The sequence below is a fragment of the Callorhinchus milii genome, unplaced genomic scaffold, assembly GCF_018977255.1.
Source record: "Callorhinchus milii isolate IMCB2004 unplaced genomic scaffold, IMCB_Cmil_1.0 Scaffold35, whole genome shotgun sequence".
NCBI lineage: Eukaryota > Metazoa > Chordata > Chondrichthyes > Chimaeriformes > Callorhinchidae > Callorhinchus > Callorhinchus milii.
This window is the reverse complement of record NW_024704776.1, coordinates 604486-617002: the sequence shown is the minus strand read 5'-3', so window position 1 is coordinate 617002 and position 12517 is coordinate 604486. Positions and strand designations below refer to the sequence as shown.

The window sequence follows — 12517 nt, the reverse complement described above, 5'->3', positions numbered from 1 at the left end:
ACATTAAGGACATCGATTTGAAGACTCAATGCAAGTTGTTTCAATTTGCAGATGGCACCAAGTTAGAGAGAACTGCAAATTAGAGGAGGGAATCAAGATCTTGCAAAGAGAGATTTAATAAGGTCTGGCCTGGACTGACCACTGGCAAATAAAGTTCATTACAAGGAATTGCAAGGTACGTTTTATAGGAAGTATAAATAGGAGGCATGTGTACTCCACATATGTCTTACTCTAGCTGTATAGATTTAATTAGGCTGCAATCAGAGTATTACTTTTGTTTTGGTCACTGCTACCTAAAGGGCCTGCGCAGACCCGAGGTAGTACAGAAGAAAGCATTGAGGCTGATCTGCAGTGTTAGAGTCCTGCTGGTACCCCACTCCTCTTCCTGGCCTCTTCGCTCAGCTGGCACAGGCCTGCTGTTCATTGCCTGACCCACTCAGGCTGCCAGCAGTGTCTTTGCCGTCAGCTATTATGTCTGTAACCTCTGGAACTTCTTTGACCATGCCTATGGTGACCACCCCTCCCCCTTCTTCTTTGCTCGATGTCCAACCCTGCCATTGTACCACGTCCAAGATGCTGCCTGGTGTTCGAAGGGTACTATATAAATGCAAGTTGTCGTTGTGGTTAGCATGACAAAGTATGAAGAACAACCAAATAAGCTATGACTCTTCAGTCTTAAAAAGAGACAACTCAAGCAGCAAATCAATAGGTCCAGAATTGTGCAAGGCAATATCAAACATTAGGAAGTATTTCTCTACACAGAGGTGATCAACAATTTGAAGAGATTGGTAGAGACTAGAATGTTAACTCACTTAAAAAAACATTTTATGCTACAATGGGAAGATGGTAGACTAGTTTTCCAGGCAGGAAGAGATCAAATAGACTGAAGGGGCTCCTTCATTTGCTGTGTTCAGCTTGCCTGCTAATGAAATCGATGCTTGTGTCACCTAAGGCTTTGTGCGTCTCAGTTCTAAGCCATGACAGCTACATCAAAACATCGGCACACGAGCAAACTTGTTTGTTCCCATGAAGAGTGTTTTTCTGTTACCAGGAAGGGTGGTTGAGCCCAAAACAAACAGTTTGAGGCTGTATGGGGAGGATAGTAAGATGTGGGTATTCTGAAAGTATGAGATCAAATGAGCCAAAGGGCCTTCTTCATCCGAAACTCTCTAGTGTGGAGTTTTTTCTGGGTTGTGACTCTAAAAAGGTTTTTTTTTGTGGCTGTGGTAACATTGAGGTAAAAACGCTCATGTCTTGCATTGAGTGCAGATCTGGACTACCTAACCAACTTAAGCAAGTTTTCCTTGATTAAATATGCTCAAAGATTTTGCAAGGGATCGCATGCAAAATCGTTAAGCATATTTAAGCAAAGAAACTGCTAACATATGAACTGTATATACAGGTAGTGTAGTTCAACGATGTCCACCACACAAATTGACTGAAAGGGCAGCTTTTAGTTTGGAGTTAGAAGAATCATGTGACATTCAGTTCAGATCAGTTTGAACTCAAATGAGCAGGACTGTGCGTGTATGTTCCGATCATTTGAAGTTAATGCCTTTTACTGTGTTGTCAAACACTTCCACCAAAATCACAAAAAGATTAGCAAAGTAATTTGTTTTTCTGCACGAATGGTGACAGCAGAGCTAACCCTATCAAAAAGCACTCTTCAGATCTCTTCAACAGCCTGCTGCATTCAATAACTGTACAGATTGAAGCATTATAAAAGATAAATTATTGAATATTCTGTACCATTGTATAAACACTCCAGTGATTTTATGCAAACCTTTTATTCCAGGAGCTATTTTGTATATTTGATCCCTGATTTAATTTTAGCTGTCCTTTTAAATTTGGAGTGTGCCGAAGGCTGTTTTCGGTCGTTTTGCTGCTGAGCTGCCTGTTGTGTGCTTGACATGATGAAAATGACTGGATCACTGGCTGTAAAAGTCAAACAGTCAACCTGGTAGATAATTCATTGACGTATGTGCTTAAATGCATTAATAAGCTTAAAGAACGCAAAGGAGCCCAATGACGCAAGTTAGGGATAATAGTGTGGTACCAGGTTTGCTGTGTATCTGGTCCACAGAGACTGGGCCATTTGAATGCTAATTGAAAGCTTGCAATCTTCACTCAGTGCAGGAAGTCTTAAATAGTAATAACTGTTTTGTAACAGGCTTCACCTAATAATAAAAGGTAAAATCTATTACCTATTATCTATTAGTGTTATGATGCACTAAGTGCAGCCCATCTGTGATCAAATTAATTAGGTCTCAGGCTAGGATAAATTTAATTGATATGCTAACTCCAGCTCAGGTTCAACAGGATTTTTTTTATTTGTTTAAGTCTTGTGTGCTGAGCCAAATTACGAGGTGTGCTTATTTATACCATTAAGTCATTTTATTGCAGTAAATTGCAGGAGGCAGAATGGAGCTCAGCTGTGACTCACTCTTGCTGTTGGAGATATAATTGATAAAACAATAGCTCATGCAATATTGATCCCAATTCAGTTATCAAGTGTTCGTATTTCACATCTATTTAATAAACCTCATGACTGCATACAAGTAGTGCCTAATACATGCTTAATGGTTTTATATGTAACTCACTTCAATAAATCATTTACCATCTGAGTTTGGAACTACTACACCTTTCAATAAACCTTGAATGATTTTTAGGTAGGTATCTTAAATAAATCTTCACTGCGTTGTACTCATGCAATTTTAACCCTTGAATAGCATATTCTATTTGTATCATTGAAACTTGAATGTATTTTCCATTAAGCATTTATAATTTACAGCAGTGGTGGGCAACCTGTGCCCTGTGGGCTAGAGGTTGCCCATTGGGTAGTCAGAAAGCAGCCCTCTGAACATTCACATAAGTCTAGGTAAGACCGTGCCTGGTTGGTAGTGTGTTTTAGCTTTTTTTTGATTGAATATACCTTGATTTATGGCAAGATCAAGAAATATTCAATCAAGAAAATTTATTTTGTTGTCCTAAAGGTCACATACCACTGATTTACAGTACTGTATATGTTTTAACATCTACATTTGGAGTAATATAAAAACTAGGAGCAGTGTTGTAGTATACAAGATTATTTATTTTATATTAAATGATATTAAAGATTATTATTTTCACCCACAAAATATACAGTCAATCCACTTCATAGTATATTATATGAAGTGCTTTACAATGTTTGAATGATGTGATAAGGTGCTATATCAATTGCAGGGATTATTATTATTATTAGATTATGGGTGCCTGCCTTTGATTCTCCATATCATAAATTGTTAATTCAACTGGTGCTACCATAGGAGAATGTCTGTGTCTGAGATATTACTAGATAAAGCGAGGGCTGACAAGCTTCCAGTTACTGACTCCTGTATTAAGTTGCCTCACATTAGATCCCAAGATTAATAAAATCTTTATTTGTATGGTTCTACCGAAAAAAGCATGGAGAGTTTAACATTTATATATTTATTTAAGCACATACGAGCACCCACAGAGCTCAATACATGGCAATACTAATAGAATTCCTTAATTAAGGAGACATCACGTTTATATATTATATATAATACTAGGATACTTGATATAGTGCCTCACCATGTTATTGAGATATCTCAGAGAACGTGACAGGAATTATTATAAAGTGTGGTGACTGTGCATTTGTCGGCAAATACAGCAGTCAACCTGTTCAGTTGTAGCACTTTTGCCTCTGAGTCAGAAAGTTGTAGGTTCAAGCACCACATTGGGATTTTGAACTCACAGTCCAGGCTGATACTTCAGTGTAGTGCTGGGGGAAGCACTGCATTGTTGAAGGTGCCAGCCTTTGGATGAGATATTAAACCATTATCCTATTTTCCTGTTCAGATGGATGTTATAGAACCCATAGAACTATTCAAAAAGCGAAGGGAATTTCTCCTGGTGTTCCGGCCAACGATCCCCCAGATAAAATTGGTCACTCATTTCACAGCTGCTTGTGAGTCATTGCTGTGTGCAAATTGGCTGTCACACTCACCTATAAAATATACTTGCAACACTTATGAGTAAATCCTGTGAAGTGCTCTGAGATATTTTGATGACTTGATTAAGTTATCATCAAATGATATTGCACCACTTATGTGATATGTGACGCATTCTGTCCAGTTGTGGAATGTTTTTAGATTGCAGGTTGCCATGCCTCTCTGTAAATCCAGAGGTAAAGTCCACGTGGGGAAAATTGTAGACAAAGCAGGGCTGGACTGTCAGCACTGCTTTCAGTGCTATTGTCCATTCTGTAGGTTCTATCGTATAAAAGTGACAGCAGACTAAGTGCCTGATTACCTCCTGGAGTTTAAGGATCAAACTTCTGCCCATATATTTGGGTGCAAAAGCCAATATGAAGTGACTTTGACAGAGCAGCTATGGAGCTTCTATTTAACCCTCTATTGCCCTCTCAGTCAAAAATCCTTCATATTTCATCCGCTTGTGGTTCACATACTTTTAGATCATGTAATTCTTCCTTTCTCTGTGTATTAACATGGTAAAGTGTTCATATCTTTATGACTTTCGATCACCTCTTGATAATCTTATAGCAAACAGCAGGGATAGATTGATGGAATGGTTGAATACATTAGTATTTCACTTAACTGGGATCTGGATGTAAATCCAGGCCACCATGTGGCAGTCAAGCTCAATTGGCAGGACTCTAATGTATGAGTCTGGAGATTGTGTGTTCAAGCCTCAAGTCAAGGCTTGGGCTCACAGTCTAGACCAGGGGTGGCCATATCTGGCCCGCCAAATGATTCTATCCAGCCCGTCATTGTGTCTGGCAATAGAAAAATTTATAGTTCGTTCAGTCCCAAAAAGTCGCACAGATTTCACATTTGAATCAGACCGGGAACATCAGCCAATCACACTGCTTAGTTGTGTGCACGCTCCCCTAAGTGTTGAATCAGGCTGACGTCAGAAATGTACAGATCGGCAAATTTTCAAACACGCGCGCAAGTGTAAATTATGTTGTAATGTTGAGTGGTGCTGTTTTTTGAATGAGAAATTAAACCAAACTCCTGTTTGCCTGTTATTCAGGTGGACTTTAAAATTCTGTAACACTGTTCTCTGACCTACAAAACTAGGATAGCACTTGTTTGTAAAGTGTACGCATATTACTCCTTGTAATGTATGCCAAAACGTTTCATTTATATATGCGTAATATGTACCAAATCCCCCCAAAATGTAAAAAAGGCACCTGCTTATTATAATATGCATAGTATCCTGCCTCAAAATATGGTTTATAATGTAATATTCATTAGTTCACTTTGATGTGAGATAAGGGAGCATGTCTGATTATAATAAATAATAATAATCCTAGTAATTGATATAGTATCTAGGATGTCAAAATGCCTCAACAGGCTTCACAGACAATGCAAATGCAATGACTGTATATGTGCATGGAAACGCTCTGCTGGTTGTCAATATGAAGTTGCAATGCCCATTAATAGGTCACACCACCAAGGTTGGTAAATGTACCAACAATATGAAGATTTCCTTGGGCAACTGAGCTCCAGATTAACTGGTTTTTCACGTTGTGGCTGTTCGTAGGACTTTGCTGGTGTATATAGCTGTCACCTTTGCCAACATAAACAGTTGCTACAACTGACAGTAATTATTGTAAAATGCTTTCAGATATTCTAAAATGCTATAAAATGACATGGTTCTTTCCCTCTAGCCCACATTGTATAGTACAATTGAGCTCCTTTAATTGGCATCTTTCCAAGAGATAGATGATGTTTGTGGGACAAAATGGCTTTAAAATATTATAGGATTATGTAAGAAAACGTGCTTTCCATGCAACCTATGCTGTGTAATCAAACCAATGGAGGTTCCACAGCAATGTGCTATTCTTCAAACATTTTTTTAATCTTCTCTCATGTTTCATCCTGTCACATTGCAGGGAATGCATGGCTGCCCTTTGCTGAATCAGCGTTACTATTTTAGGAATTAAGTAAAATACCTGCAGCACAACAGAAGAGTCGTTTCCTCTTTAACCATTTCCAGCCCAGACCTGGGAAAAAGCAGCTTTAGGGAAATACCAATCTTGTTTTTTCTGGGTCTGTAGGTTTGGCAGGAGATTGAAGAGCCATAGTTGGAGACCATAAATCCTGTCCCCAAGGATCCATTTGTGTAGGTTATCAGGCCCTCTGAACATTTTGTGTATCTCAGAGTAACTGAGAATATGAGTGTTGTGCTCAGTCCCTAGGCAGAGAGTGGCCTCACACATCTCTTGGGTTAGCAGCACATGACAGGAAACAAGGGAGGTGTTTAACAATGAAGACAGATATTGTAAATCCACCCAAGTACTTTCACATCCCTAAACCCTGGAACTCCCTCTCTCTACCCTTCTTTCTCGTTCCCTTGGCTGCCACATTCACCCACAAAACACATCATAATTCCATTTACATTATGACCTGCGAAATGCTTTGGGAGGTCCTGACGTGAACAGCATTATACTATGAGCAAAGATTATTACAGTTATTATTATTAATATTGTTATTATTATCTGTTGTTTTCATCACTCAGGTGGTCAATTACAGGACAACCCAACCAAAGTCTGGGGAATAGTTGTAAGGAATGAAACATGTTACATAACATTTACATAATAAAGGGGAGTGACATTCGTAACCCACGACCCTTGGGTGAACACTGACAGATTGTATCTCGGGGAAAGATAGGGGAAGATGAAGCCTCTCAACAGCACTACACAAACTGATTGACAACACATTCACCTGTTGAGAGCAACATTTAACAACAACAATAATAATTTATATTCAGCGCCTTGGGACATCCTCCCAACATGAAAAGTGCTACACAAATGTAATTTTGTTGTTGTTGTTGTATAACTCCCTTCATCTCTGGTGACTGTCTTCCTTGGGAGCTGAATTGGCTCCAGGTGACAAATTTGGCAATGGAATGACAGAATCGATGCACTCCTCTGTGGTGGTCTCAGTAGTTTGGTTTCTAAGCAGTACTCCAGGCCACTGCTGATGCCAGCACAGACAGGCTGGCGTCTCGGCAGGACTTGAAAGGGCTTCACTGGGACTTCACCAGTCACTGGGGGCAGTTCCTCTTCCTGCTCAGCTCCTGTTAACCCTACAAGCCAAAGTCCTAATGTCCAAAGTCCTAATGGGTTCTAATATGCTCGGGTGCAGATCCCTGATTGTCCAGCACCTTGGAACATCCTCCTGATGTGAAAGGCGCTATACAAATGCAATTTGTTGTTGTTGTTGATCCTAACTGGACAAGCAGTGGGAAAGCTTGACAGACAATGGCAAGCTATGCAGTTTTAGCTGGTTAGACTCCAGCAGTACCCCAACCTACACTCTGGGGTCGCCAAGCCTTGGCTCTTGCCAACCTGTACCTAATACTCTGGAATTAGGTAAGCACAATGCGTCCCTCCAGGGAGAGAATTTGTATTCCACTCCAATAAATATCTCTGGAATTTTCATGTTTAGGTAGGACGCATGGGACTCTCATATGGTTTGGGAACTCTTATGGTGATTTCCAAGTGTGTCATATGTGTGGGTATGTCACACCCAGCTGACCAAAAANGAAGCTTCCCATTGCTTCTCACATTGCTACCCATTAGGCTTGCAGGGTCAACATGAGGTGAGTGGGAAGAATCCCACAGAGGATTGACTCAATTCCTGCATTGAATAGCAAAGTAAACATTCCTTCAAAACAATAATAATGAATTAGTCACTTCAATCCACAACTGTGCATAAATGGCTGCCATGGTTTGTCCACAAAATATACAGTCAATTCACTTTACAGTATATTATGTGAAGCACTTTGTGATGTCTCGAAGATGTGATAAGGCGCTATATCAAATGCAAGGATTATTATTTATTATTAAATTCCAATTATCAAACAGTTGTCCTTTTTAATATTTTTTGGGAAAAAAACAGTGGGAACGATTTACTTTGAGAGATATTAGTTTGTACTAATTCTAGGAGATTCTGCAGTGCCAATGTTTTACTAAAACCATGAAAACAACAACAACAAGATTCCATTTATAGAGCGCCTTTCACGTCGGGAGGACGTCCCAAACAATTCCACTATAATGCGTTCATGTTAAGTGCAGTATTGAGTTCCTACAATTCAATACAATTATTATTAAGTACATCACCTTGGAGCCATCTTAGCTCGAAGGAGATCCTGCTTAACTCTCTCAAGTAGGATAGTGATGTATATGGGTATCAATGGCCCTTGTCAATACTGTCTGTGAAGCTTGGAGGCTCCAGCAACATTTCAGACAAGGCATGAATTCCTTCCATGCACTGATCGATACATTGTTCGATACAAACTTTGTAAAACTTCTTATTTTCCCCCTCAATCTCACATTTTATGTTCCTGTTAATCCTGCTTTAATCTGCCCTTGCTGCACGTGGGTGTTTATTTGTCCTGCATCTTCTGAATAATGTTTTTGTAAGTTGATCATATATCCTCTGTTAGCTTGTGTTTGAGTAATACCTCACAGTCTATACCCCTTAGTTCAGCAGCTCTCATAACCCTCAAGTTTGCCCATCTAATAAAAGTTGAATAACTTGAGTTGTTCAAAAACAGAAGGGGATGTCTTGCCATGTCCTAGCCAGACTGATTGATCATTACTGATGCAAATGCCCCTGTTTTGCCTACAATTACATTCAATATATTTCACATTATTTACCTCTGTAGCGCTTTGAGATATTTTGATAAGCGGCCATAAAAATAAGTTTTTTTCTTTCTAACAGTAATACACTGAAATGGACTAGACTGTTCCTCACAGGTGAAACAGCGTTACTGGTGTAGTTTTCCATTGGTTTATACTGAATATACACAATGTCCAATTCACTAAAGGCCAGGCTAATAAACCTGACACTTGCTCACGTGTTCACATGGGGTCAGTTCCAGTTGTGAATTTGAAGTCTATTTGGAGCATCAGCACAGCCACGTGGAGAGGAATTTTAAATGGGACCTGACTTATGAATGATCGGCTCCATTCACACGGTACCCTTTTAATCTGGATCATCAATTCTGAATCAGAATAATCTTTGTGCATGTAAACAGGAACAGTGATGCTGCACCACCTCTGAGTGCTGGAGCAAAAATAGAAATCAGTACAGTTTGAAACCGTGTGGCTGGGCTGGGGAATAGCATTTCCAGCAGAGGGATTTGGACAGCTGTACACTGTTTGCATTTGCAATGGTATTTTTCAAATGCATTAATACAGCTCAGTCCCCTGCCATGCATGACCTATTTTTGGTTAACACCAGCCATTGTTCTATTTCTGTCGCCTGTGGGCTGTGTTGTTGTTGATTCATATGTAAATGTATTATCACTTGTTTCTGCCAACTTCGAGGGGAGTAAACAGAGGCAGGCCATACTTGTGAGGGCAGTGGTTTGACACAACATCTTCAAAACCCTGGAGTGCCTGGAAAAATTAAGGTTTTTCTTTTTGAGTGTCTGTTGGGGCTGTGGTTATTATACCTCACTACCTACTTTGAACTTCCGCAGGGTAAAACAAAACAAATCCAACACCCCCTCCAACCCTGCAAAAAAACACCAAAAGAAGAATTAAGTGTTCTTTGAAGTGGGAAGCCGGGGATGCTTTTAACCTTGTGTCTTTTCAGCTTGTCCAGAACACTGAGCTATTGCAAAAAGGAGAGAGAGAGAGAGAGAGCAGCAGTGACTCAGCTTGTAATTTAAAAGTGGTAAAGAGAGAGAGAGAGAGAGGAAGAGTGGCTTATGGTGCTTGTCATGTACAAACCATCCAATTGTTTCTGGAAGAGGAATTAAGGAGGAAATGACCCTGTTGGTGGATCTGATGAATCTTTTATGCAGCTGAAGTGTGGACTGAAGGAAAGATGCTGCAGACTATTTATGAGACTGAATCGTGTTTCTCCTCAGATGGGGTTTCTGGACGTGAGCAGCCACTCCAGCTGTTGTCTCAGCACAGAATGCACAGCATGCTCACTTCAGGTAAGCAGCTTCGGTTTCACTCAAAGGCACTGTCTCGTGGGTATGGCTGGACACTCTCTCTGTCTATTTAATATTACATTAGTACTGTCCAGTTTAAAATTTAAGAACTGTAGTAAATACTGTATTCGCCGTAAACCTGATAAGCTGCCCACAGTTATCAGAGGAAATTTTGATTTCTTGAGGATATACTGTAGTAATTGGGTATTACTACAGCTCTTAATAAGCTATATATTGCTATCTTATGTTGCTAGTATATGCTAGTGTATTGATAGTATATTGCTTTCTTCTTTTATGATCCTGTGAAGTGAATATATATTATAATTATATGAGGCAGGCAATGGCATGGTTTAGTGGATCAAGACTGCACAATGACAGGTTGGGCAACTAATGTGATTATTGTCTTCCCATCCCTTCACCACTACTGAGTTCATGATTCTCACCAGGTTGATGTACACAGGGCAGATGCTTCTCCATAGAGCAAGGGGAAACTAGAAGGAGTTTAACCGTGGGCTCCAGCTGGAAGCAGTGGCACAGGCCTGGGACTTGGCAGATGCCCTATGGGCTGCAGTTGCTGCTGTAGACCAAGGGGAGAAAACAGACACCCTCAAACTCTTGCAAAATTTAACACAAATGTTTACCACCTGCATAACTTCCTGAGAGAGGTCACTGTTAATAAATGACTACAGGTTAATGTATCCTCGATTAACTGCATCTGAATAGGATTGTGTAATTCTGTGGTTTTACATTATTATTGTAATTCATGTTTTGGAATAAGACAATGGTAGTGATGATGACAATTTGTTTTCAAATCCATAATGCTTTACCTGCCAATTTGAAGAAGAAAATCATTAAAGGATATAAGAGAGAATACAACAACATTTATATAGCGCCCTTTATGTAGGATAACATCTCAGAGCGCGTTACAGTGATGGAGTTGTACTCCGAGCAGAGGAGAGGGAAGAGGTGAGAAGGAGATGTGAACATAGACGTGATCGAAGAGGTAGGTTTTAAAGTATGATTGGAGACGGATAGAGAGAGGGGTAAGACGGAGGAGAGGAGGGAGTTCCAGATGTTAGGGGCATGGAATCTGAAAGCTCGGCCACCAATGGTGGTGTGGAGAGTGCGGAGAGATAGAGCAGAGAATTGGAATTGGGATCGTTAGCTCCAGTGGATGAGTTACTATCGTTTAGGCACAATAGTCTCCTCCTGTGAGGCATTTTCTATGTTTCTCGAACTTTATACATTCTCTGTTTGTTTGCAGGCTTATATATTTAATCTGTATTTGCTGCAGTAACACTTGCACAGAGAATGTCAGTGGAAATAAAAGTAGATTTTCCACTTTGGCAAAGTGACACCAGAAAACAGGAAACAACAAATACATAATGTACTTTAAAATGCCATTCTTTTCAGCTGAAATATTCGGACAATTTCTATCAAGAGAATAAGTTTTCTGACCTGGTGAATATCTTCATAAATAAGACTACCTCACCTTGTAAAAAACAATATTACATAAATGATTGTTGCATTTACCTTATCACGCTGTCAAAATGTCTCAAAGAGATTCACAGGTTCTTCTGTAAAGTGTAGTGAATGTTTATTTTGTTGGAGAACACAACAGCCTATTTGGCACAGCAGTGTCCCACAAACAACCATCAAGTAAATGACCAGTTTAATCTGTGGGATTCTTAGAGCTAGGACACCAAGAATAGTGTGAATCGTGTTCCCAATTCTCTTCGAATTTCGGTAAGGAGGAGATAAGGAAGTTGGAGATTTTGATCATAACACAAAGCACAGTGAAGTTTGTAACATACCATAACAGTTGTATGTGATAATTATCCCACTATATCTGTTATGAATCAGATTTCATTCATTTCTAAAGGCCAAGGAACTCAACACCCTTTCCACCACCTGAATTCAACACTTTGGTTTGCTCCTATTTGCAATTTGAAAATATTGACAATCTAGGGTGACATTTCATTACATTGCTAAGGTGTGCTGCGCTATTGGTGGTGCAGTCCTTCTAATGAGACTTTAAAACGAGGTTCCAGCTGCATGTTCAGGATAAAGATCCTATGACACAAGTCATGAAGGGAAGGGAGTTTCTACCGGTGTCCTGACCAACAATCGTCCAAATAAATTGATCATTCACTTCGTGGCTGTGCGTGGACATTGCTATGCGAAAATTATAAAAGCAAGTTCACTTATAAATGCGGTCAATACACTTTACAGTAAATTATGTGAAGCACTTTAATCCATTTCAGTATAATAGGCACTATATGAAAGCTATATGCAATGCTAGGTTTTTATTATTATTGTTGTACCCAAGGATTTCTCCAATCTGATGCTGCTTCAAATCAGAGAGATTAACATTCGAGTGCCACTAAAAACAGAATGCCAATTTAACCCAGTCAGTATCCTGTGAAGCAGTGTAGAATGCTGCCCCAGCACCGAAATTAAAGACAGGCCTGTGGTCAGATGGTAGCCAAAGTGGCAACAATTGTTTTCAAATTGTGAACAGAAGCAAACCAAT

The 12517-nt window shown here is 39.7% G+C and overlaps 1 protein-coding gene across 1 annotated transcript in view; it reads left to right on the top strand.

The window, feature by feature from the left end:
* Positions 1-12517, top strand: part of LOC103182627 (histone deacetylase 9) — a 317211-nt gene that overhangs the window by 71398 nt on the left and 233296 nt on the right. Inside the window, exon 3 of the mRNA XM_007899699.2 lies at positions 9916-9987. Within this exon, the coding sequence (XP_007897890.2) occupies positions 9916-9987 (72 nt within the window). The remainder of the gene's footprint in view (positions 1-9915; positions 9988-12517) is intronic.